The sequence below is a fragment of the Lynx rufus genome, unplaced genomic scaffold (genome assembly GCF_022079265.1).
Source record: "Lynx rufus isolate CCGP_SWC_20201006 ecotype Redwood Valley unplaced genomic scaffold, mLynRuf1.p SCAF_8, whole genome shotgun sequence".
In the NCBI taxonomy this organism is placed as follows: domain Eukaryota; kingdom Metazoa; phylum Chordata; class Mammalia; order Carnivora; family Felidae; genus Lynx; species Lynx rufus.
Genome location: NW_025814896.1, coordinates 119,233,603 through 119,260,112, shown reverse-complemented (window position 1 = coordinate 119,260,112; position 26,510 = coordinate 119,233,603). Strand labels below are relative to the sequence as shown.

Below are 26,510 nucleotides of genomic sequence, written 5' to 3'. Positions count from 1 at the left end.
ACGGTCCGTGAGTTCGAGCCCCGCGTCAGGCTCTGGGCTGATGGCTCAGAGCCTGGAGCCTGCTTCCGATTCTGCATCTCCCTCTCTCTCTGCCCCTCCCCCGTTCATGCTCTGTCTTTCTCTGTCTCAAAAATGAATAAATATTAAAAAAAAATTTCTTTTTTAATTATTCATCATGACCAAGTGGGACTTATACCTGGGATTCAGGGCTGATTCAATATCCACAAAACAATCAATGTGATACATCACATCAATAAAAGAAAGGACAAGAACCACATGATCCTCTCAATAGATGCAGAGAAAGCATTTCACAAAATACAGTATCCTTTCTTGATAAAACCCCTCGAGAAAGTAGGGATAGAAGGATCATACCTCAAGATCATAAAAGCCATGTATGAAAGACCCACCACTAATATCATCCTTAATGGACAAAAACTGAGAGATTTCCCCCTAAGGTCAGGAACAAGACAGGGATGTCCACTCTCGCCACTGTTATTCAACATAGTATTGGAAGCCTTAGCTTCAGCAATCAGACAACACAAAGAAATAAAAGACATCCAAATCAGCCAGGAGGAGGTCAAACTTTCACTCTTTGCAGATGACATAATACCCTGTATGGAAAACCCAAAAGATTCCACCAAAAAACTGCTAGAACTGATTCATGAATTCAGCAAAGTTGCAGGATATAAAATCAATGCACAGAAATCGGTTGCATTCCTATACACCAATAATGAAGCAATAGAAAGAGAAATCAAGGAACTTACCCAATTTACAATTGCACCAAAACCCATAAAATACCTAGGAATAAATCTAACCAAAGAGGTGAAAAATCTATACACTGAAAACTATAGAAAGCTTATGAAAGAAATTGAAGAAGACACACACACACACACACACAAAATGGAAAAAGATTCCATGCTCCTGGATAGGAAGAACAAATATTGTTAAAATGTCGATACTACCCAAAGCAATTTACATATTCAATGCAATCCCTATCAAAATAATACCAGCGTTCTTCACACAGCTAGAACAAACAATCCTAAAATTTGTATGGAACCAGAAAAGACCCCAAGTAGCCAAATCAATCTTTAAAAAGAAAACCAAAGTAGGAGGCATCACAATCGCGGACTTCAAGCTGTATTACAAAGCTGTAATCATCAAGACAGTATGGTACTGGCACAAAAACAGACCCTCAGATCAATGGAACAGAATAGAGAACCCAGAAATGGACCCACAGACGTATGGCCAACAGATCTTTGACAAAGCAAGAAAGAATATCCAATGGAATAAAGACAGTCTCTTCAGAAAATGGTGCCGGAAGAACCAGACAGTGACATGCAGAAAAATGAACCCGGACCACTTTCTTACACCACACACAGAAATAAAACAGATGAAAGACCTAAAGGTAAGACAGGAAGCCATCAAAACCCTAGAGGAGAAAGCAGGCAAAAACCTCTTTGACCTTGGCCGCAGCAACTTCTTACTCAACACGTCTCCGGAGGCAAGGGAAACCAAAGCAAAAATTAACTATTGGGACCTCATCAAAATCAAAAAGCTCTGCACAGTGAAGGAAACAATCAGCAAAACTAAAAGGCAATCGAAGGAATGGGAGAAGATATTTGCAAACGACATATCAGATAAAGGGTTAGTATCCAAAATCCGCAAAGAACTTATCAAACTCAACACCCAAAAACAAATAGTCCAGTGAAGAAATGGGCAAAAGACATGAGTAGACACTTCTCCAAAGAAGACATCCAGGTGGCCAACCTGACACATGAAAAAATGCTCAACATCACTCATCATCAGGGAAATACAAATCAAAACCACAACGAGACACCACCTCACACCTGTCAGAATTGTTAACATTAACAACTCAGGCAACAACAGATGTTGGCGAGGATGCGGAGAAAGAGGATCTCTTTTGCACTGCTAGTGGGAATGCAAACTGGTGCAGCCACTCTGGAAAGCAGTATGGAGGTTCCTCAAAAATTTAAGAATGGAACTACCCTACAACCCAGCAATTGCACCACTAGGTATTTATCCAAGGGATACAGGTGTGCTGTTTCGAAGGGACACATGCACTCCCATGTTTATAGCAGCACTATCAACAATAGCCAAAGTATGGAAAGAGCCCAAATGTCCATCGACTGAAGAATGGATAAAGAAGATGTGGTATGGTGTAATACAATGGAGTATTACTCGGCAATCAAAAAGAATGAAATCTTGCCATTTACAACTATGTGGATGGAACCAGAGGGTATTATACTAAGCGAAATTAGTTGGAGAAAGACAAATATCATGACTTCGTTCATATGAGGACTTTAAGATACAAAACAGATGAACATAAGGGAAGGGAAGCAAAAAATAATATAAAAACAGGGAGGGGGACAAAACATAAGAGACTCTTAAATATAGAGAACAAACAGAGCGTTGCTGGAGGGGTTGTGGTGGGGAGATGGGCTAAATGAGTAAGGGGTGTTAAGGAATCTACTCCTGAAATCATTGTTGCACCATATGCTAACTAACTTGGATGTTAATTAAAAAATAAATAAATTATTTTCAAAAAAGGAATGTAACAGACACCATCTACTCCCCCTCAGGTTTCCCTCAGGAATGTGACAAAAGACCTGATTAAAAATAAGTAGACCATAAAATGTATGACCCACAAGGAATGGTACGGCCATAGACCACACCTCATACAGTGGAAACAAGCCAATCAGGAATGGACAACCCAGCACCTAGAGCTATCAAGCCAATAAGGGTAAAACCTGAGAAGGAACAAGGGGGGAGGGAATGGGTGTGTGTGGAGGGGGGCAGGGGGCAGCGACCAGAACCTTATAAAAGAAAGACCCTTGCCTATAGTCCACGGATATTCACTTTCGAATGGCCCCTCTGTAAAGAGAGCTTTCATACTGTTCTTCTTTCTGATCTTAAATTCTAATAAACTTTTACCTGCTACTCATTTTGTGTCCACCTCTTCATTCTTTGAAGCGGCGAGACAATGAATCCCAGGTGTGGAGGTAAAAAATCCTGCAACACTAATGTGCACTCCGAGGAAGGGGCCCACGGCTCCATCTTTGGGGATGCCATTATCTGTGCCACCAAACTGAATTAAACGTGTGAAGAGCCTTGCAGAGCCCTCTGAATATCTCAGGTGCTCATGCCTTATGGATCCCATGCCGTCCTCAGATATATGGTAACAACTCTCCCCGGCCGCTCTGGTTCCTTTGACTCTCCCCCTCCCCTTCTTTAGTTGTGGCCCCCTGTAGGTTCAGCTACCCACTGTGTCTGCTGTGCAGGACGCAAACACAAGTTCTGCAGGGTCAGGCTTTATTGGATATACTGAAGGCCGAATGGGGTCTCAGGTGCCCTTCGTCCTCTTCAGCCAGGAGAGAGCAGACTCCATAAGGGGCTCCCAGGGTTCAAGGCTGGAGAACACACCTGACCTCCGGCCAGCCAGCCCTTCAGGGAGTCTCGGGGGCTCCCTGAGTTCTGGAGGCTGGTGGGGGCAGTGGGGTTCAGAGGAGGTACTCCAGGGAGCCTCCTTGTCTCTGGAACTAGAGTGGCGACTTTCAGAGAATGGGCTCTGAAGAGGCAGGACTCTTTCGGGCAGAGGACAGCCTGGGCTTCAGGGAGACAGTGGCCTATTTTGGTGCCTGCGGTAAAGGCCCTGAAAAGCGCATAGAGTGTGTAGATCTGAGGCTCCTGGTGGGGGAGGGTGGGCCCCGGGCTGGATCTGCCCGCGCCTGAGCCACCGGTATGTGAGCTGCTGGGGCCTGGGACGCCCGGGTTTGATACCCACGGGCCTGAGCGGCCTTGCCCTGTGGACCTACTTCCTCTGGCCTTCTTTCTGGCAACAGGTGCAAGGCCCTGGCCTGGCCCCGAGGCAGGCGGAGGCCGAAGCCAATGCCTAGGCGGAGTGGTCCGGATTCCTGGCCCTGCGCACAGGGCAGTAGTTGGGGGAAGGCAAGCAGCCGGGGTCCGGTCTTGTACCTGGGGATGGGGCACGTGGGGCTGCGGGGCTTGAGACACACCAGGCATATAGGATATTCTACAACTGGGGCCTGGCCAGTTGTGCCTAGCCACAGGTGCTGCAAAAGCAGTAGCCGCAGGTCGCGTGCAATGCGGCGGTGCCCCAGATGGACCACTAGGGCCTGGGCCAGGGCTCCCGGGTCCATGAACTCTGCAGGGTCCCTCTGGCTTGCCACGCATCCCCCCACCACCCCAGGGGACCCGGTGTCCCTGTACTGGTGCCAGGGCCATGTCTGCCTCTTCCCGTGGACCCCAGGAGAAGGAAGGCTGGGGGCCGGGGAAGTGACAGTGGAGCTGGGGTGGTACCCTGGGTTGGAAGGAGACAGACGGTGAGAGTGGGGGAGAGAGTCGTTCTGTAGCTGAGTGGGAGAGGAGGAAGAAGTAGGAGGAAGGGAGGGGTATAGCTGGCGGGTGGGAGAGGAAGAGCGTGTGAGGGAGAGAGAGAGGTAATTCTGATGAAAGAAAGTGGGGGAACTTGGGAGGGAGGAAGAGTAGGGATGTAGGACAAAGTCAGAACCTGAGTCAGAGTTGTAGAAATGGGAGCCAGGAGAGTGGGACCGTGGGGGAGGGGAGCAAGGTGGGTGAGAGGGAGGGAGCGATGGCTGGGGAGGCAGAGGCTGCAGGTTGCCAGAAGACAAGTCCACAAGTTGTGAGGAGCCCTGAGGGGGGCGCCCAGGGGGTGCTGTGTTCTGTGGCAGCACCTCGTCCTTGTTTTGAGGCAACATTGCCTTGAATCCAGAAGGGACTGGGGCCTTCAGACCAGAGATTAGAGACCTAGCAGAATCAGGACAGTATCTCTGAGGCCAGACCTGGCGGAGAAATCAGGGCCTTCTGTGCGCAAGTGTGACTCCAGCCTGGTGTCGGTGCTGCTGTTGGTTGAGGACAAGGAGACACCCAGCCCTGTAGCACTAGGCTCTCCGAGTGTTCAGGCAGGCACTTGGATCTAAACTTGGCCTCTCACTTTGCAGTCAGCCATTGACGAGGGATATATGGGGACAGAGAATCAGAGCTGCCTCTTGGGAGCTGAGGGGCAGCAGTAATCATCTGGGTGGGCCAGGGAGGAAGAACACAGCCCATGGGACCTGTAGAGAAAGAACGAGAACCTAAGATATTGGGAGAATTGGTCCATTTCTGGCTCTGAAGGCTGATTTACTAAGACCCTGAATCCATGTCACCTTTGGGGTCACAAGAGCTGGCAAAATGCTCCTCGGAAAGTGAGAGCCGAGGAGGAGAAGAAGGGAGGTAGGAGGTAGAATGGAGTTGGAGGAGGGGGCTTAAGGATGGCTGCTGAGATGGGACTAGAAATTGGGGGTGTTCTGGTGATGTGAGCTCTTACCAATGAGGGTTCCTCCAGGCTGTTTCGCAAGGCACTTCAGCAATTGAGGGAACCTGGGAGAAAGAGGAACAGTCACCAAACGGTGGATACACCCCCCTCTGTCCCCAGTGTCTGTCACCCTAAACTCACTCTGACTCAGATTTCTGTTGGAGCCGTGCCCTCAGTGCTCCTTCAGCCAGGAGGAAGTCTTCTGTTACAGGCTTTTGCTGTCCTCAACCTGAATCAAGGATTCTGCAAGCATCCTGGTTTCCTGCCCACTTTGGTTTCCGTGACCCCTCGTCACCCCTAATGCTGATGTCCTCTGGCTCAGCCTGGTCCTGGCTGAGATGGCTGAGCACACCCAGAAACAGCAATACCAGTGGGGCCAGCTGGTGAAAGCCTGTGGAAGACCGGGCTTCGTCTAAGGGGTGGCGTTGCCACCCCCATTGGGAGCCAGGAACCCCATTCCCTGGGGGAAGTTCTCCCTGGCATCTAGTGCCTATGTCACAAAGGTCAGGTGCTGACATAATACACTCTCCTCCTCAAGGCTCTAGGGCCTTCTTTCAGAGATCGTCAAAGGCTGGTCCTTGACAAAACTGAAGCAGACAAAATTCTTTGGGGCACTCGGTCTCCCTTTCAGGCCCCAATCCTCCCCCTGCTCTCTGCCCATATACTTTACACTTCCTACCCCTTCCTACATCCAGGGTCCTCTCCAACCACACAGCCTATGTGGGCCAGGCTCTCCCTTCAATTTGCTATTTTCTTTTGCTTTCTGAGCAGTGCTTGTGCTCTACATTGGTTCCCCCATTTGGGATATACTTCTATAGTTTAATAACTATTTTCTTAGCAGCTTTAATGAGATATAACTCATATACCATACAGCCCACCCATTTAAAGTGTGCAATTCGGTGTTTTCTAGTTTACTCACAGGTTGTGCAACTATCACATCTAAGCATGTTTTTCTTTTTGATGCTATCTACATCTAGGTTGATGATAGATATAGATATATCCTAGCGGTGTTTCTCTAGAAAATGGTTTCATTTAAGGTATCTATTTTTATTGACATATAGATTATATATATTTACGGTGATAGATATATAGATATTATAAGAAATTGGTTCATGTATCTATGGAGGCCGAGAAGTCCGAAGGTCTGCAGTCTGCAATTTAGATATCAGGAGAGCCGATGGCATAGCTACCCCAAGTCCAAAGGCCTGAGAACCGGGAGAGCAGATGGTGTAAGCTCCGGTTCAAATCTGAGCCCAAAGGGAAGAGAAAACTGATGTCCCAGCTTGAAGACAGGCAGAGAGAGTGAATTCTCCCTTATTCTGCCTCTTTTGTTCTACTCAGGCCTTGCATGATCGGGTGAGGCTCACCCACATCAGGGAGGCAAGCTGCTTCACTCAGTCTACCGATTCAGACATTAATCTCAGCCAGAAACACCCTCACGGACACACCCTCATTAATGTTTAACTAAATATATGGGCACCCCATGGCCCAATCAAGTTAACACATAAAATTAACCATCACAATCTACAACTGAAAGATTAGATGCCCTTCCAAGGGGCTATGATACCTGTATTAAAGGAGGCTTTGCCCATATCAATATTTCTGATAGTCTTTTTTTCAGGTGCCCTGGAGGTTGTTTTTTTATTTTTTTATTTTTATTTTTTAACGTTTATTTATTTTGGAGACAGAGAGAGACAAAGCATGAACGGGGGAGGGTCAGAGAGAGGGAGACACAGAATCTGAAACAGGCTCCAGGCTCTGAGCTGTCAGCACAGAGCCTGACGCGGGGGCTCGAACTCACGGACTGCGAGATCATGACCTGAGCCGAAGTCGGCTGCCCAACCGACTGAGCCACCCAGGCGCCCCTGGAGGTTTTTTTTTTTTAGTCCAGGGCAAGTCATGATAAATTTAGGAATGAGTAAGAGTCGTGGCTTGTATAAAGTGACAGAAGGGCACTTATGGGTGGTGGGAAAGGAAAACCAGGTAAGATCTCAGGCACATCAGTTTTACGGAGGAGGAAATATGTGAGTTGAGATCCAGCCTTCAAGGATCGAGAGGCTTCCTGGAACATGGGACTTTTAGTGCTAAAACCAAGACAGTTCTGGAAAAACCGGGACAATTGGTCACACTAGAACTTGGGTCTTCTTGGAGAATATTCATGTTCCCCTCGGGGTATGAGAACCCCAATCTGGAGATTGCTGTTCAAACAAAAAACGTCTGTAGTAATTTCAATTTACACTAATGAATCTCTCCCCTAGTTTGTGCCAATTACCCTAATTACTTGGTTTGTGCTCAGTAAACCTTTCTGGACTGAGTGAACAGAAGTTCTCCAAGCATTTGGCATCCAAGGTGGAAATGTGATATTGTAACGGACTTGTTTTAGTTTGCTAGTTATTTCCTGTTGTAGATATCATCTACCATGCACTCCTCCCACCCTCCGTTTTCTAACCCTGGGCAAGAACACTGTGTATTATTTCCTCCAAATGCTATATAGCATGATCCTTCCAGAAATTTGCAAATGTTTCTTAAGAGGATGGATGGATGAATGAGTAAATTGATAATTATTTAAGAGAATTTGACCTTTGCACTTTTTTCTTGTCCTTTCTTTTCTGTTTGAGTTGTACATATGATATGGTAGGAAGGGGCTGTTTACAGAACTACCTTGAGTATTCTTGCAGAGATCATAATTATAAGAGAGGTGTCAGATAACTGCAGATAGGTAAATAATTTATTCAAAAGGGGGAAAAAGACAAATTCTAGGAGCTCAAGTCAGTTTCTAGTTGCTTGCTAGGAAAATTTTACTTTATAATTTCTAACGTTTACTTATTTTTGAGAGAGAGAGAGAGTGTGCACAAGCGGTGGGGAGGGGCAGAGAGAAGAGAGGGAGACACAGAGTCTGAAGCAGGCTCCAAGCTGTCAACACTGAGCCTGACCCGGAGCGAGAACCCACGAACAGCGAGATCATGACCTAAGCCGAAGTAGGATGCTCAACTGACTGAGCCACCCAGGTGCCCCGGAGGAAAATTTTAAACTGGATTATTAAACAGAATGTATGTGAGCTCTGAGAAAGGAAACTGATGATCACAATGGCCAGAGTTGATTCAAGCAAAACAAATTGTGGAGAACATACGGCCATCTGGAAGTGGCATATATGCTGTGTCATCAGGGAAAACAATTATATCTGGCTTTTTACTTTCCAGGATGAGAAATGTGCTCTTGACATTGCCAGCTAAAACACAACAGCCTAAAGTAAGCGCCAGAATACCAACTTTTAAAAAATAGTTCACACAGACGGGAAATAATTCACTCTATAGTCTCTCTCTATAGTCTAGGTATTTGGGAAGACAAAATGTGATCCGAATCCACATCATTGACTTACCATTGGAAATCATATGTTGCAGGGACTGACTTACTGCTTTCAACATCATCAGTATCCTCAAATCATATAGACAGACCTGCCTGGGAGCCAGAAAGATGTTTGATGCTTGGTCTCTGAACAAGGGAAGCTGAGAAACTTAATGAATTAATTGCCTACTAGCATCCAGCTAAGGGGGTTAGTTTCATTCACATCAATAGAAATACTCAAATAACGTTGGGCAAAGTTCTGTCTTTTTTGAACAGTGCTGGGGTGAGCATGACCGGATTTGCCTCTATGACCCTTCTTTTCTTACTCTTCCAAAGTTGACTGACATATTCTTTCAAACTGGCTACTAAGGAGCCTTGTTAGATGGGAATTGAAACCTGCACACCTGTGCTCTGACCTACTGTGAGTTGCTTTTGCAGTTCAGCAAGGCAATATACTTCATCCCTAAGTGTTTGTAGGTACCCACATATACTCCTTGAGTACTTACCGCACATATTTTCCCACGCTGTTTTTATTTCCTACTTTGTAAATGAGTTTTATAACCTGGGAATGATAATAATCCCTATGTATTTTTTATGTTTATTTAGTTAAGTAATCTCCGCACCCAACATGGGGCTTGAACTCATGTCCCAGAGATAGGCAGCCACAGGCTCTTCTGACTGGGCCAGCCAGGTGCCCCTCCCTACATATTTTGATTTCATCAAGGCGTTGACTATTGTGCTGGAAAAATGTGAGCCAGCCAGTTGAACCACTATTGCTTCTTTGCCTTTTGTCTCTTATTGTTCTTTGAAGTATACAAATGATACACAAATAAATTTCAGTCTACAAAAGCCAAACAATACAGAAGTATCCAGGTAAAATTTAAAAGTTCTTCTTGGCACTCTTCCCATTTTTACTCTCTCCAGGGATCTTCACTGTTTGTCCTTTACTTTTGGATTTATCTAATATCTTGAGTTTATTAACTATAATTCAGTATCTCTGCTTATAATCTCTATTTAATCTATCAGTTACTGAAAGGGGTGTGTTAAGATCAACTATAATTAATTTCTCTGTTCCTACATTTCTGTCCATTGTGCTTGATATATTTTTGAGGCTGTGCTATCGGGTGCAAAAATGTGTTTATGATGACTGTCATCTTGTTCCATTGTTCTTCTTATCATTTAGCAAAACACAACAAACTTTAAGATAAACCAACCAAGCTTTCTCCTCAAGAAGTTGGAAAAATGAACACGAGGGCAAAAGTGAAGAAATGAGAGGGAAGAAAGTAAGAATGATCAGGCTAAAAATTAATGACACAGAGACGTAAAAATAATATAGTCACACTCATCAGGGTGGCAATTACAGAACAGAAAATAACAAGTGTTGGCGAATATGTGGAGAGATCGGAACACTCGTATACTGCTGGTGAGAATGTAAAATGATACAGGTACTATGCAAAACAGTACAGTAGTTCCTCGAAAAATTAAAAATAGAATTATCACATGATCCAGCAATTCCACTCTTGGGTATGTGCCCCAAAGAATTGAAAGCAGGGTCTCAAAGAGATACTTGGAGACCCATATTCATAGCAGCATTATTCACAGTAGCTAAAAGGTTTCTACAACCCAAGTGTCCATTGACAGATGAATAGATAAACAACAATTATATATACATACAACGGAATATTATTCAGCCTTTAAAAAGGAAGGAAATTCTGATACCTGCTTGCAACATGGATGAGCCTTGTGGATGCACAAAGTGAAATAAGCCAGTCACAAAAGGACAAATATCATATGATTCCACTCATCTGAGGTACTTAGAAGAGTCAAATTCATAGACACAGAAAGTTCAATGACAGTTGGCAAGGGCTGGGATTAGGGAGAATGGGGAGTTATTGTTTAATGAGTATAGAATTTCAATTTTGCAAGATGACAAACGTTGTGTGAGTGGATGGCAGTCATGTTTGCACAACAGTGTGATGTACTTAACGCCACTGAACTGTATACTTAAAATTCTTCAAATGGTACATTTTATGTTATGTCACAATTTTTTATAAATAAACATTTTTTGGGGCGCCTGGGTGGCTCAGTCAATTGGACGTCCTACTTCGGCTCAGGTCATGATCTCGCGGTCCGTGAGTTCGAGCCCCACGTCAGGCTCTGTGCTGACAGCTCAGAGCCTGGAGTCTGTTTTGGATTCTGTGTCTCCCTCTCTCTGACCCTCCCCCATTCATGCTCTGTCTCTCTCTGTCTCAAAAATAAATAAACGTTAAAAAAAAATTATAAATAAATAAATAAATAAACATTTTTTTAAATATATAGACTACTTTTTAAAGAATAAAGGCTGGTCCTTGAAAAGATGGATAAGTGAGGCACACTTCCGGTAACACTAAGAACAAAAAGAGAGTTGGGTACAAATGAAATACAGGACAAAGAAAAGGGGTGGGGGAAGCATCTAGACACATAATGGAGATTTAAAAATAAGAAGGGACACCTGGGTGGCTCAGTCCAGTAAGCATCTGACTCTTGGTTTTGGCTCAGGTCATTATCTCACAGTTCGTTGGTTTGAGCCCTGAGTTGGGCTGCACGCTGACAGTGGAGCCTGCGTGGGATTCTCTCTCTCTCCTTCTTTCTCTGCCCCTCCCCTACTCATAGACTCTCTCTTTCTCCTGAAAATGAATAAACTTTACAAAAAGAAAAGAAAAGAAAAGAAGGGGGCGCCTGGGTGGCTCAGTTGTTAAGTATCCAACTCTTGATCTCAGTTTAGGTCATGATCTCATGGTTCATGAGAGCCCTCATTGGGTTTTGCACTTGGGATTCTCTGTCTCCCTCTCTCTCTGCCCCACCCACCACTTACATACACACTCTCTCTCAAATATAAGTAAATATTTTTAAAAAATTCTTTAAAAAATAAGAAATACTTGAGGCATTAAGAGAAGTATGAGTGACTGTACTAGCTAGAGGCGGAGGGAGAAGGCTGCTCTTCCTGTCCCCTCCCACTGAACCCACAGCCAAGCAGAAGGATCCTGAGCTTGCCAAGCACTTCTTTTTCAAAGGGACTTCCACCAGTATCCAAGAGGTCATTGTTCCAAGTATAAATAACAACTCCTGAGAGATGGGGCTCAAGTTCTGAGATGAAGACGATCCTACTCTGCATCCACTTCCTCGCTACACCTCAGTGAGAGCCAATTCCACCCAAGTGGGACTGTGCCTGGGCTTCTTCCTCAGCCGGTGATAGTGGGGGCTGATGGTGCTGTGCTGAAACAAAATCCAGGAAGAGGAGAACCTGTCATCAGCACTAGACGCCAACATAGAAGCCATGAGACCCAACTTCCATGAGTTACACTAGCTCCTGGGACCATACCTATGTCTGACCCAAGAAGTAGATATCCCAGACCAACTTCAAGAGAATACATGATAGAGAAGATGGGCCTTCACCCATCTGCTTCCTGTAATCCCCCTAAAGCCCACTTGGACCCGTGCGGTAGAAGCTGTCCTTGCTATATCCGTGGCCTCGCTGCTGGAGATGAAGCACAAGGCTATGACAGAGTTGCACTCCACAGAGCCACCCACACGTGCGTCTAGGTAGAACCATGCCCCAGAGATAGCCAAGAACAGCACGGACCTGAACTGTGCCCTGGAGATGAGCTTCACCACGCAGAACCCTACTGCCTTGAAGACCAGCTTGTTGAGTTCCAGTCTGCCTTCTCTGATGCCCGCCAGGGAACCTGTAAGATGATGGAGTACTAGAAATGACCTCTGCACCTTCTGGCCTGGGAGGCACCACTCCTTGTACATCAGTCTCACTCTCTCCTGGTTCACCACTTGGGGCTTTGTGGACACTGTTTTTCACTGTGGAAGTTTTCCTTTCTACATCAGCACCCGTGCTATGGATGCAGTGCTGAGGCGGTAGACTGGCACTCCCAGGTTCATCTGGCCATGACCTTGCAGTCCTTCTGAGGACTGAGTCTTCAGGTGGAGGAGCTCCCTGAGGGTGTTCAGATCACCTAACTCTGAAAAGGCACTTGGCACAAGAAGATCTGTTTCCACATAGCTGCGAGTGTGGCTTTTTTCTTCCCTCCTACTTTGTGTCCTGCTGAGGCTCAGAAAATTTGGAGTCAGACCTCCCTCCTTCCCTGATGGGTAAGTTCCTACAGAGGGAAAGAGATCATACCCCTTTACCATACGGTAAGGGCTTCCACAGCTTCTCCTAAAGTCTGACGTTGGCATGGACCTGATTAAATTTCAGATGGAAGCTTCTGGAAGTCTGCCCTATCAACAACTTCATGTCTTCTGAGAAAGAATATTGACCTGAAAGCCTAGAAATGCCCACCATTCATTCCATGGGCTACTCCTCATCTCACAGATGGTTAGAATGCAAGAAACTCAGGACTGCCCAATGAGCTCCCTGGTGGTGGTAGATTTTTTGGGGGGTGGCTTTTTGAACCTGTTCTCCGGAACTTGGGATGGGAGCCCCTGTTGATTTTTAGCTCATCATTGGAAGGTTGGTGTCTGATACCTTCAGAGTAGCTACATAAATATAGGAGGATAAAAGTTCTTTTAGGTCTAAAAAACATCTTTTTGCTCTATCCTTCAAAATGATGTTCTTCTGTCCTGAGGTTCTGGGCAGTTCTCTCAAGATTAGAACGCTCTCTGACTGCAAAGGGGCTGTACTTCCCGTAGACGACCTTGCTCTTTAGGAGTGCCATGATAGTTTCTTATGATCTTGAGTTTCAACAGCAAAAAGGTTCATGTTCTAGGAATGGTTCTTATGCCTCTTAGAAGGTGTGGGTCTTTTGTGCAGATCTTGGAGATGTTTCACATCAGTCTTAGCCTTGCAGTCCAGCCACAGAACTGTTGGCCTGTTAGAGTCTCTGAAGCTTTGGGTTTTACCAGAGATCCAAGGTCATGCCCATTTTGTGGGCCAAGTGTTGTTCTTGGGCAAACTGGCCATTCTCAGAGTTCTACACTGTTCTCAGGGCTGAGGAATGCTTAGATTTTTTAAAGAAAATTTCTTCTGGACAGAACTTTTGTTTTTTTCTCATTTCCTTGGAGATACGTTTCTAAGAGCATTTTGTTCATTAAAGTGTTAGAATTCCTTAATGAAATGGCTAAATTCAAAGAAATATAAAATACTAAGTATTGAAAAGGAACAGGCACATCAATCAGTCAATAAGAAGCCAAAGAAATTGAATGAAAGTTAAAATTTCTTCCCCTCTTCACCAAAACTAGTCCTAGTGGTTTTGCAAGTAAGTTTTACCAGACCTCAAAAAAGAGTTAATTTCTATATTATGTAAAAAGTTGTTTCAGGGGCGCCTGGGTGGCTCAGTCAGTTGAGCGTCCGACTTTGGCTCAGGTCATGATCTCACAGTTCGTGAGTTCGAGCCCCACGCCAGGCTTTGTGCTGACAGCTCGGAGGCTGGAACCTGCTTCGGATTCTGTGTCTCCCTCTCTCTGCCCCTTTCCCACTCATGCTCTGTCTCTCTCTGTCTCTCAAAAATGAATAAACAAAAAAAATTTTTTTTAAAAAGTTGTTTCAGACAATAGGATAAGAGCAGCTAAACATCCGACTGTTAGTTTCAGCTCAGATCATGATCTCATGGTGGTGAATTTGAGCCTTGCACTGGGCCCTGTACTGAGCATGTAGCCTGCTTAAGATTCTCTCTCCCTCTCTCTCTCTCTGCCTCTCCTCCCCACTCATGCTCTTTTTCAAAATAAATAAATAAACTTAAAAAAATACTTTTACTTTTAAATTAAAAAAAAAAAAAAGAAAATAGAATAAAAGGGAGAGCTACCCAGCTCATTTTATGAAGTTAGTGTAACCTTGACACCAAAACCAAATAATGACAGTTAAAAGAAAATTAGAATCTCATTTCACTTATGAGATGGCTGTAAAAATTCTAAGCAACATATTAACTATACGAAGCAGAAAGTATATTTTTTAAAAAGTAATCACAAGCAGATGAGACTTACCACAGGAACTCAAGCAAGATTTGTCATCAGAAAATACAACAAAATAATTTGGGGTGCCTGGGTGGCTCAGTTGGTTGAGCAATGACTTTGGCTACGGTCATGATCTCATGGTTTGTTTGAGCCCCATGTCGGGATTTGTGCTGACAGCATGGAGCCTTCTCTGTCCCCCTCACTCTCTGCCCCTCCCCACTAGCACTCTATCTGTCAAAAGTAAATAAACATATAATAAAAAGAAAATACAACAAAATAATTTAACATATTCGTAGACTGAGGGAGAAAAATCATGATTGTATCTCAGCTGATGGTGGAAAAGCATCTGATAAGTTACACACCTAGTTAGAATAATAATTAAAAAAAAACTACCAAAAACCTCTTAGCAAACAAGGAATAGAAGGATATGTCCTCAACTTGCTAAAAGTTATATATCAAAAGCCTACAGTAAATAGTATGCTTAATGGAGAAATTCTAGATACGTTCAGTGGAGGGTTAGGGGAAGAAAACAGTGCCGTTACCACTATTTCCTGTTAATGTAGTATTGGAAGCACAAGCCAATGCTCTAGGGAAAGAAAAAGAAACAAGTGTAAAGATTGAGAGGAAGAAATAAAACTGTCATTTTGTATCTACTCAGAAAAGCCAATGGAAGCAACAGAGTTTTAAGACTAATAAGAAAGCTCAGCAGGGTTGCTGGATTCAAGACAAACATTCACCAACATTTCTGTACAGCAGCCATCATCAACTAGAAAACAGAATAAAATAAAAGCATTTGCAAGAGCAACAAAAACTGTGAACTAATTAGTTCAACAAAACTGTGAGCTATTTCACTGAAGCAAGAATACACAGACATTCATGGAGTAAACTATGCAATTAATAAAGGATATAGATGTTTAAAACAAAATGAGAGGGGTGCCTGGGTGGCTCAGTTGGTTGAGTGTCCGACTTCGGCTCAGGTCATGATCTCGCGGTCCGTGAGTTCGAGCCCCGCGTCGGGCTCTGTGCTGACAGCTCAGAGCCTGGAGCCTGCTTCGGATTCTGTGTCTCCCTCTCTCTGCCCCTCCCCCACTCAGGCTCCGTCTCTCTCTGTCTCAAAAAAGAAACATTAAAAAAATAAAATAAAATGAGAGACATTTCATGTTTTTGGAAGGATTGACTCAAAAGTATAGATGGCAATATTCCCCCAGCTAACTCATTTACTCAACAAAATCTCAATCAGAATTTCAGTTGAATTTTATAGGAACCCAATGAGTTTTCTCTAAAATCTATATGGAAAAATAAGGGTCCAGAAATAACTAAATCAACCTTCCAAAATAAGAGTAAAGAGGAGAGTTTTATCATTCCAAGTAGCAAGACATGCTATCAAGTCAGAACAATAAAAGCAGTGTGCTGTTAGCTCAAACACAGACAAAAAGATCAGCAGGACAGAATAGAGAACTCAGAAATTGGCTTTTATACGAATATGGGAACTTATCATATAATAAAGTGGGAGCTACAACTGAACAGGAAGAGAGAATGGACTGTTCAGCAGATGATGTTGGGATAACAGTCTCCCTATAAGGAGAAAATAAAACCGGCTCCCTATATGGAGAAAAATAAAATGCAATCTCTACCAAGCACCATACACAGGATGCTTGAACTTGTCGGTTATCAGATAAAGGCAAATTAAAGCAGCCCTTTATAGCTCTCCCACCATAAAACTGGGAATCTGGTTAATATCAGGTGGTGGTGAGCACGTGGGGCTCTATGGTCCTGTGCAGTGCTGACTCGGCAACTGTTCCGGATGACGGCACTCTGGCAACATTTAGTCGATTAACCCAGCATTCTGGTCCCAGACCTATGTTGTTTTGTTTTGTCAATCTTGCATAGATCCACAAGGACACATGCAATGGTATCATGATGGCATTTTTGAGGTGATGATGAGTTGGAAGCGATCTGGATGTCCATCCCGGGGTCTCTGGGTGATCAAAATGTGATGGGTGCGCACTGTGGGGCATCCTGCAGCAAGTCAGAAGAAGGGGCTTAAAAACATAGGATTGGACTTCCGGTAGTGGCAGCGGGAAATGGGTTACCGGGCGGTGTCCAGGCCTGTGCCGAAGGGAATCCAGTGGGAATCGGATCCATCAGAACCGTCACTATGATGCCTGTGGGCAAGAACAGCAAGATGCTGCAGCACATTGACTGCAGGATGAGGTGTCTCCTGCAAGATGGCCGTATCTTCGTTCACACCTTCAAGACTCAACAAGCATTCGAATTCAATCCTCCGTGACTGTGATGAGTTCAGGAAGATCAAGCCAAAGAACTCAATGTAAGCAGAAAGAGAAGAGATACTGCTTTGGAGGGGAAAGCCTGGTCTCAGACGATAGTAGAGGGACTTCCTCCCAAAGATACTGGCATTGCCCAAGTGCCACTTGCTGAGCTGCCGGGGGTCCAGGCAGAGCAGCTGTCAGAGGAATCCCAACTGGTGTTCCAGGGCCCCAGGTTCCTACAGGACTTGCTGGACCAGTCAGAGGGGCTGGTGGGGCACCCAACAGGTGGTGACCCCGCAAGGAAGAGGCACGGTGACAGCCACTGCAGCTGCTGATACAGCCAGCACTACAGGGGACCGAAACCAGTGTCTGCCTGGCCGTGGGGGTCCTCCCCCCCTATGGGCCAAGGGGCACCCCCTCCGGGCATGATGGGCCCACCACCTGGCATGAGACCTCCCATGGGTCCCCCAGGGGGGATCGCCCCTGGATGAGGAACTTCAGTGGGCATAGCCCTCTGGGGATGTGGGCCCCCTCCCATGCAAAGCAAGGGCCCCTCCCCTGGGAATACACCCACCAAGACCCTAGACTCATCATGGCCCCTATAAGTTCCCTCGCTATTTCCTGAAAGGCTGTACATGGTCCTTTTACTTCCTTTTGGCCTGTGAAACTAGTTCATAATAAACTCTTAAGATTATAAAACAGAGGCACCTGGGTGGCTCAGTCGGTTAAGCGTCCGACTCTTGATCTCGGCTCAGGTCATGATCTCACAGTTTGTGGGATGGAGCCCCGTGTTGGACTCCCCAGCTGACAGCGCAGAGTCTGCTTGGGATTCTCTCTCTCCCTCTCTCTCTGCTCCTCCCCTGCTCACGCTCTCTCTCTCTCTCTCTCAAAATAAGTTAATAAATGTTTAAAAAAAACCACAAAGAGGGGCTCCTGGGTGGCTCAGTTGGTTAAGCGTCCAACTTTGGCTCAGGTCATGATCTCATGGTTCGTGAGTTCGAGCCCCGCATCAGGCTCTGTGCTGACAGCTCAGAGCCTGGAGCCTGCTTCCGATTCTGTGTCTCCTCCCTCTGCCCCTTGCCCACTCATGCTCTGTCTCTCTGTGTCTTACAATAAATAAATAAATAAATAAATAAATAAATAAAACCCACAGAGACCTCTCGTTAGGATGGGAAGACATGTGCGTAACCCACCCAAGGCAGAACACCACAGGGCGTGGGGCCACCTTCCAAGTCCACCTGGCTGCCTGGGCTCTCATCCCAACCCCGTCACTTACTAGATGTTTGACGCTGGGTGAGTTGCGTCACCTCCTGATACCGGTTTTCCCATCTGTAAAATGGGGATATAAGAGTCTCTTTTTCTTAGAAGTTTGTCCTGAGAAATAAATAAGAGAATATGTATAAAGTACTTAGCGCAGTGCCTGACCCAGAGTGACCTAAACGCACCGAGCTTTGAGGAAACTAGCCAGGGTGTGGTCGGTCACGCATCAGTTAGAATACCCATGAAACAGGGAGACCTGGGCTCTCTGCTCTGTGGGGTTTGAAGAAATCTTCACGAACGAAGGGCATAACCCAACAGGCGAAGGCAGCTTTTCCCTGGCAGAGCTGGAGGGAGATATTCCAGGGGATGGAAAAGCACTAGGTTGGAAATAGGAGGCCTGCTTGGGGGGATGGGGATTAGTGCCCCGGGGCTGGAAGGTCAGGTCATTGGCAAGGGGAGGAAAGGTCCTTTTAGGGATGTGTGCAGGCACCCTTCTGGCAGAGGAGGAGGTTCGGGGCCCTTCCATTGGCTTGAGCCTCAAAGCTGGAGTCGGGCGACCATCGCAAGACTACTGCGGGGTCAGGCAAGTCTCTGCGAAGGGAGCTCCCTTCCCACCATCCTCCGGCCTTCTGGAGCGGGGGGGGGGGGAGGGGGGGGCCTCCTCCCAGGACTTGGCCACTCCCAACATCCAGTACCCCCACCCCGGAGGAGCCGGGTGGGAGGCAGGCAGGCAGGCAGGAGGCTTCTCGCGGGGGCTGTGCCGGGTGGGCGGTTTTCCCAGAGCAAGGAGTGAAGCGCGACTGACTTGGCGCCAGCTCCCTCAGATACAGACATGGTCGGCTGGGTGACCAGCCTGCCCAGTTAGCCCGAGCCCGGGGGCTCCCTCAGGCACTGTGCTCCCGTCCTAGGGGCCGCAGCACCACCCTCCAGGGGTGTGGCATGTCACGGAGGGAGGTCAGAAGGCCACCAGCCATGCCAGGAGTGGGGCAGACCCCGGCAAAGGCCAAGCTGCGGCTGGCGGCAGGCACTGGCAGGAAGAGGAGCCGCCCGTGCGGGACAAGGCAGGACCTGTGGGAAGAGACAAACTGGAGGGACCAGATGTGGAGCAGAGCTGCCCCCAGCTTAAGAGGGGCCAGGGCTCCCGGCAGGGTAAGGAATCACTGGCCCTGTGGAGGGAGTGGGGAGGCAGGAGGGGAGGGGCTGAGGCGTCACCTCTGCTGGCAAAACCTCACTCGGTATGACCGACCATACCGTCCCTTCCCAAGAGGGGGACACTGGCACCCGGAACTCCACGGCTCCACACTTGGGTGGTTGGGATAACCGAGCTGGTCTTACCCAGAGCGCAGCTCAGAGAGCTCCTTTTTCCTTCTCTGCTGTAGCTGCCTCTTCACGTCAGGACCTGGCTGGGCAAGGATCAGCCCTGCAGAGCAAGGGTGGCTCTGTGCTCCCTGCGGGCCCAGGGCACCCCGACAGCAGGATTCAGACTTGGCCGTGGGTTCAGCAAGGGCTAGAGCGATAGGAAGCGTAAAGGACTCTCAGCTCCTGAGCTGCCATCTGACCCCAAGTGAGGCCCTCTCTCCATTTCCTCAGCCATAAAGCAGGGCAGGACTGAGAGTGCACAGAGAGAGCGTGAGGCCCTCGGGTCTCTGCTGTCCGGCGCATGGCTGCTCACACTAGAACGTTCTTAGAAACCAGGGGCAGATGGGGATCCAGTCAGACTCACTGACCTGGGGTCCTCTCTGCAGAGCGAGGCCAGTCCCGAGAACGCTGCTCGGGAGCGGAGCCGCGTGAGGACGCTGCGCCAGGCCTTCCTGGCCCTGCAGGCCGCTCTGCCCGCCGTGCCCCCTGACACCAAGCTCTCCAAGCTGGATGTGCTGGTGCTGGCCGCCAGCTACATAGCCCACCTCACCCGCACACTTGGTCGGGAGTTGCCTGGCCCCGCCTGGCCACCCTTCCTGCGTGGACTCCGCTACCTGCACCCTCTGAAGGTAGGCCACGAGCTCAGGGCCTCAGGGGGTGGGGTTTGGGATGGACTGGGCTTAGGCCCCCGGCCCTGAGCAGAGCTGACACTGGGACCAGCTGCTTCCTGCTCTCTCGGAGGGAGAGAAGCCAAGGCTGGCTCTTGGGACTGCACTGACCTTGGGTGTAGTGGGGGTGGTGATTGGAACTGACTTCACGAAAATGCGGTTCCTCCAAGAGGAGGGAGATTCACAGAGTCCCAGGACTCTGGGGTGCCTAGCAGCAGGGGAGAAAAAGGAGCGGTTTCCGGGCCTGGGGCCTGGGAAAGGAAACCGCACCAGGAAAGCCCTAGATTCCAGGGCGTACCACCCTTTCCTACAACGCCTTGGTGTCCCCTGGACTTCTGCCGTAGGAGGGATCCCCCTCTGGGAGAACAAGGTCTGAGAAAGCCTCATTCTAGAAGCAATCAAGCTGGGGTCGGGGAGGAGTTTGGGGGGTGCTTCCTGCATGCACCACCTCCCCAGACCAGGACCTACCTTTTCGGAGCCTCGGTTTTATCAGATGTGAAAGGAAAGAGGACGTGAGCCTTATTTCTCCTTCCGGGGCATGAAACGAGATCATGAATGAAAAGTATAATTAACAATATTCACCATCGCAATAACGGCAATAACATCACTTGGGTGCTAAAGTGATGTCAGGAGCTGGGCTTAGCGCTTCGGCCATCTCTACCTTTTAGTGCGCACAAGAACCAAATGAGGATCACTTTCTAAGTGAGGAAATCGAATCTCAGGGAGAGTAAGTGGCTAAATGCAGTTTGAACCCAAAGGCGTCTGACCTCAGAGCCCATGCTTACAGCCACCAGGCAGGCCAAGGGGACGGCACTGTAAGTTGCTGTTTGCAGAGTGTAACTGTTATAGAGGAAGGGCCATGCTTGCCCTCTCAGGATAGATATAGCACCGTGATGGGGTCCACCTTGTTTTTATAGAGGATACTTTCACTATCTCTCTCCCTGAAACACAGTTCTGAAACGTCTTGAAAACTTGAGATTGTTTTCTTCCATGCAAATATAGCTTAAATGCAAGAATTCGAGACTACGTGGGGGCAACTCTGAAATACTGACGGGGGCATAGTCACTTCCTTAGCTGTAAAACGATGAGCAAAGTAAGGCCCTTGCACGTAGGAGGTAATGGATACACGTGTTGAAGAAAGAACAGATGAGAGCTGGTTTAGGTCAATACTTGGGCAGTTTGGTGGGATAGGATAGTTTGCTGGGGGCAGTGCCCCTTCGACTCCCCCGGTAAAGGGGCTGCCAAGAGGAGGGGAGACCTCAGGGCAGAGTAACCTGGTGTTTTTGGGGTTGTCCACACTCCTGCTGGAAGAATGGGTGATCTTAGGAGGTCCCCAGCTTAGACGGACAGAGCAGCACTGATAAGTGTGGCCAGAGGCACTTGGGCGGGGGGCTGGGCAAAAGAAGAGGTCGGGACCGGTCAGTACCAGGAGGAACCTCTCCTTGCCCTAGTTCTCTGCCCTCCCCACTGCCTAGCCCCTGGCCATTGCCAACACTGCCATCCACCTCCCTCCCCACTATCGGGGGGCTCTGTTCAGGGCCCTTGCTCTCCTCGAACAGCTCCTTATGGCCACCAGGCTCAGGTGGTCAGGAGAACGCATGGGGCCATAAGTGGCGGTGAGTCCGAGACCACTATCAGAGCAGTGATGAGGGAGGGCTCGGGGAGGGGGCTAAGGAAGGCCATGTTTGGGGTGCCAAGGACTACAAGGGGCTGTAAGAGTGAGTATTACTCACTTACCATCCCCATGTCTTGCAGAAGTGGCCCATGCGATCTCGTCTCTATGCTGGAGGCCTGGGGAGCTCTGGCCTCGACTCCACCACAGTCACCACCTCAAGCCAAAGAACAAAGGAGGCGGAGGCTGGGCCCCAAGTCTCTGAAGAGGCACACGCTCTCTTTCCCACGAAGCCACTCTCACCAGCTCTCGGGGGCAAATGAGTATCACACTTGCCCTTTTCTCCTAGACTACAAGTCGAGCTTAGGGACCTGGATTCTCTACCAGCCCTGCCTGCCTTCACTCTGACTCTCAGCCCTCGGATCAGACGGACTCAGGTTCAGCTCGCAGGTTCCAGCATGCAGACCAGGCAAAGCTGCGGGCTCTTCAATGGGAGGGGACTCAGAAGCACCGGTGCGGGTAGGGGGGACACAAGTGCTCATCTGGGCACCCGAGGGGGGGGTGACTTCTCAGTGGCTCCTGCTGTGGCAGCTGCAAGGGATGTGGGAGAGGAAGAGGTTTGGCTGGGTTGGAAGTTGAGTTAGGGCACCCTCCCCCCTGCCCCGCTTTTCTCCCCTAAGCTTCCCACAGATACTCGGAGAATGCAAGGACGATGACAAGGCTGTGCAGGTGCAGAGGTAAAGGCCTAGGACGGCAGCAGCTGCGGGTGCTGGCGGGAAAGTCTAGGGCCAGACATGTGCGTGTGAATAGAACTGGGCCGGGTCACGTGGCCAGATCCTGGCGACACGGGGACCTGTCGTTATCGCTCCACAAACCCTAACCTGATGGCGAAGAAGCAGCGAGGAATTTAGGAGTCTTGTCCACATGATGGTCTCTCCAGCAGCCCAGAATCACTACATTTCCTCCCTCTCTGGGCCCCGAGACCTTCCACTCTTTTCTTGGTATGACTTATACTTACAGGTTAAGCCAGAAAAACCTACATTGCTTGCATTCCAGTTTCCACAGAAACTTTTAGATGGTCCCAGCTGCCTAGTTTGAGACGATCTTATCCCAGAGGCAGGTCTATCTACCGGAAATGAACCAGACAGCACCTTGCATCTAAAGGATATTGATGGGCCTGATTACATCCTTGAAGGACCTTAGAGAGAGAACAGGTATCTTTTCCAGAGGATGATAATTACAGCCTTCTCTTTCCATTATGTTAGAAACCCAACTTCCAGGACAAACAAGATAGGCCTGGGTTCAGTGGGTTCTTTGTATGATTTTTGGCCTGAGGTCTCACTGGCCCTGGAGTTATTTCTACCATCTGGCTACAGACAACTGCCCCAGAGGCAGCTGTGCCCCACAGGCGCTGCCCTCCTAGGCACTCCTTAAGTCTTGCCACGGGGTGCCAGAAATCTGTTAGAGCTTTAGTGGAATTTCTCTCTGGCTCTGAAGAAATAACTTAAGGACTAATCACAGAAGTCTACACATACTGAAAGTAACTTTCCTTTCCAGATCAAGTATAGCTTCAAACCCAAAGGCACCTGAAGTCCAGACAGAGAAGTAACCAGCTTTTTTTTTAAATTTTTTTTAACATTTATTCATTTTTAGAGACACGGAGCATGAGCAAGTGAGGGGCAGAGAGAGGGGAGACACAGAATCCGAAGCAGGCTCCAGGCTCTGAGCTGTCAGCACAGAGCCCCACACGAGGCTCAAACTCACAAGCCAGGAGATCATGACCTGAGCCGAAGTCAGAAGCCCAACCCACTGAGCCACCCTGGCGTCCCCAGAACCAGCTTTTTGTTAAACATCAGTGCCTCAGAGCGGGAGGGGATGGGCCAGGCCGACCCTGAATGGGGTAGACTTAGAGCCACCGTTGCCACTGTGAGACTAAATGAGGTTCTGGGCAGGCCGGGAGTGGCCAGAGGCCTGGGCTCTGAAATAACGAGCCACGGCTCCTCCACAGGGCTGGCCAGGGCCTCAGGGGAAAGGGGCTGAGGGGTGACTCAGCAAGTTGGGGTGGAGGCTGAAAAAGACACACAACACGCCAGCCACAGGCTGCATGGGATGTGGGAGAGCGGCTGATCTGTGGCTGGGAGCCACGGGGAGAAGGTCTCAGCCAAGGCCAGACTCGTAAATCTACCAGGTCCCCACCGCGGGGCCTGGAGAGCTTGTGCAGAAGCGCTTCTGAGCAGCTGGGTGAGGCCAGGCAGGGGCAGGGACCAGGTGCGGGTGGGCGTGAGCGCAGTGTTCTCCACGAGACCATAAAAGTCCAGCTTGAATATTCTATTTTTAAAGCCAAATAGCAATGTCTTCCTGGTTGAGTCTGAAGGTGGCTGGAAGAGGAGCAGATGAATTTCCTCCCAAGCTGGTGGCACAGTCTTTTTCTGGGGACGAAACTGGGAAAGCTGGTTTTAGGTGTATGGAGGCTGCCCCAGCCCACCCCGCTCAGACTCGAGCCTTTGCCCAGCAGTATCAGACCCCGTCCTGTGCCTGACCCCGTAGAGACAAGGACAGCAAAGGAAGATGAAGCTGGTGGAGGGTGGCTGAGGAAGGACAAGCGCCATCCCGTCGATACAAGTGGCTTAGGCTGCCTCAGGCTCTATCCGGGCAAAGCTGTTTTCCTTCGTACCCAGGCCAGTCTGGGGTCCAGAGGCCGTGGCCTCCAGCCAGAGAGCACCCAGCACAGGCCACGTTGCCAAAGGGCTCTGAGAAGGCAGGCAGAGCCAAGGGAAGGACTGGAGCATGAACGGGAAGAACCAGACGAAATGTCAGGTCAGAGACTTGGATCCACAAACGAACCAGAACCAGGAGTTCTTTGCCTCTGCCGCAGAGGAAGAAAACACCTGCTCACTGGGAGACTTTTTATTCCCACCAGGTCTAGGGGCATGCGGCAGGCAAGAGTAGAAAGAGGCAGGTGAGACTCGGGTCCAGAGACAGCTTGGTCCCCTGCGAACAGGGGTATGTGGGAAAGAGGCTCCAAAAGGAAACAGAAGCACAGAGGACAACACGTCACTAAGGTGGCCTAGCTCAGGAGTCAGAGGGATGCCTGGCCCACTTGGTTAGCTTTTCCTGCCTGCCCAGGTGCCCAGGACACGAGGTGGGAGGGGAGGAGGCAGTGATGCTAGGACGGCTTCCCCAGAGTTGGATGTGCATTATGTTTCCTGATGAGCGGCAGAGCCGCAGGGCAGAGGCTCGGGCCATGGGAGAGGGAATGGCTAAGGAGAGGGTAGAGACCGTCGATTTACCACTTGGGAACTAGGTAATTAAATTGCAAGATCTAGTCTTCTCTGAGAAATTTCTTTTCTCTTCCTTTGGAAGGCGCCTGGCTAAGTCACATGCCACCGTTCTCCCTCTTTTGTGACACAAGCCCTAAACTCAGGGCACCTGCAAGCTTGGTATTGTAGATCAGGAGCTGGCTCACTGGCCACAGCGTATCAAATCCAGCCCACCTCCTCCCTCCACCCACCATGTTCCTGTAAATAAGTTTTTGTGGGAATACAGTCACATCCATTTGTTACACATACTATGGCTGTTTCCTGATACAGCACAATTGAATAGATGCCATAGGTTAAGCCTAAAATATTTATAATCTGGTTTTTGAAGAAAAAGTTTACTGACCTTCGCTCTAGATCATAGGTACTAAAAGTGTGGTCTGGGAACTCTGGGGGTCCCTGAGGCCCTTTCAATGGTCTAAGTGACCCAAACCATTTTCTTTTCTTTAATGTTTATTTATTTATTTTGAGAGAGAGAAAGCATGATGGCCTGTGCACAAATTGGAGAGGGGAGGGACACAGAGAGAGGGAGAGAGACAGAGAGAGAATCCCAGCAGTCTCCACACTGCTAGCATGGTGCCCAACATGGGACTCGGTCCCACAAACCTTGACATCATGACCTCAGCCAAAACCAAGAGTTGGACGCTCAACCGACTGAGCCATCCAGGCACCCCTAAAATCATTTTCATAATACCAGGCACTATTTGCCTTTCCTTACTCTTCTCTCACGAGCATAGCAGAACGTTCCAGAAGCCATACAACATGATATTGCAACAGATGGAATGTAGAAGCAGATAGGAGAACCCAGCTGTCTATTGCAACGGACATTAAAGATATTTGCAAAAATGTAAAACAATGCCACTCCTCTCACTAAATATTTTCCAATATGGAAAATAATTATTTTTCATGAAAACATTATATATATTCACATACAGTGGATTAATTAATGTAACTTTTAAGTAACAGCAAGATGTCAGCTGTTGAGCAAAACAGAGGACAAGGGACCACCCTAACTGCCTAGGGCAGGAGCTGCAGGATTAGGTGCAACCTACAGAAGGTACTGGAAGAAGGTGACCACCAGCCACCAGTAAGGTATTAGCAGGGACGGAAGTGGAAACTAAGGACCAGTGCAATGAATAAACTGAGAAGTTATGAAGGGGCAAAGACAATTGAGGTTTTTTTAATCTGAAAAGAAACAAAAATATGATCCAGAAATCAGAAGAAGAACAATCCTCCACAGCAAGGAGGCTAGAAGGAGAAAAACAAATTCAGTAAATCAGACCTAAATCACATCAGTTACATCAGACTACAGTGGGCTGGAACCTCTGGGTTGTGGCCAACTTGGATGAAAATAGATTCTATGTTTCACATCTCAGAAACCAC

General features: G+C 48.1%; 2 protein-coding genes and 1 pseudogene across 2 annotated transcripts; 2 read left to right on the top strand and 1 right to left on the bottom strand.

The window, feature by feature from the left end:
- Positions 1 to 3,348: 3,348 nt before the first annotated feature.
- On the bottom strand, positions 3,349 to 5,383 carry PRR30 (proline rich 30). The gene is made up of 2 exons (XM_047069328.1): positions 5,369 to 5,383; positions 3,349 to 5,114 (listed from the first exon to the last, which is right to left on the bottom strand). Exon 2 carries the CDS (start codon positions 4,755 to 4,757, stop codon positions 3,645 to 3,647), a length of 1,113 nt encoding a protein of 370 aa, XP_046925284.1. The 5' UTR covers positions 4,758 to 5,114; positions 5,369 to 5,383; the 3' UTR covers positions 3,349 to 3,644.
- Positions 5,384 to 16,802: 11,419 nt separating this feature from the next.
- On the top strand, positions 16,803 to 17,496 carry LOC124503757 (small nuclear ribonucleoprotein-associated protein B'-like; annotated as a pseudogene).
- Positions 17,497 to 19,110: 1,614 nt separating this feature from the next.
- TCF23 (transcription factor 23) lies at positions 19,111 to 22,133 on the top strand. Its single transcript, XM_047069680.1, has 3 exons — positions 19,111 to 19,320; positions 19,917 to 20,159; positions 21,954 to 22,133. Exons 1-3 carry the CDS (start codon positions 19,111 to 19,113, stop codon positions 22,131 to 22,133), a joined length of 633 nt encoding a protein of 210 aa, XP_046925636.1.
- The last annotated feature ends 4,377 nt before the right edge of the window (positions 22,134 to 26,510 follow it).

What these genes read in the sequence shown, in the direction of transcription:
- TCF23 (XM_047069680.1), top strand. Translation starts at nt 19,111, where the DNA reads ATGTCACGGAGGGAGGTCAGAAGGCCACCAGCCATGCCAGGAGTGGGG. An exon ending in GGGCCAGGGCTCCCGGCAGG is followed by an intron (nt 19,321 to 19,916) that starts GTAAGGAATCAC and finishes TCCTCTCTGCAG; the next exon opens with AGCGAGGCCAGTCCCGAGAA. An exon ending in GCTACCTGCACCCTCTGAAG is followed by an intron (nt 20,160 to 21,953) that starts GTAGGCCACGAG and finishes CATGTCTTGCAG; the next exon opens with AAGTGGCCCATGCGATCTCG.
- PRR30 (XM_047069328.1), bottom strand. Translation starts at nt 4,757, where the DNA reads ATGTTGCCTCAAAACAAGGACGAGGTGCTGCCACAGAACACAGCACCC.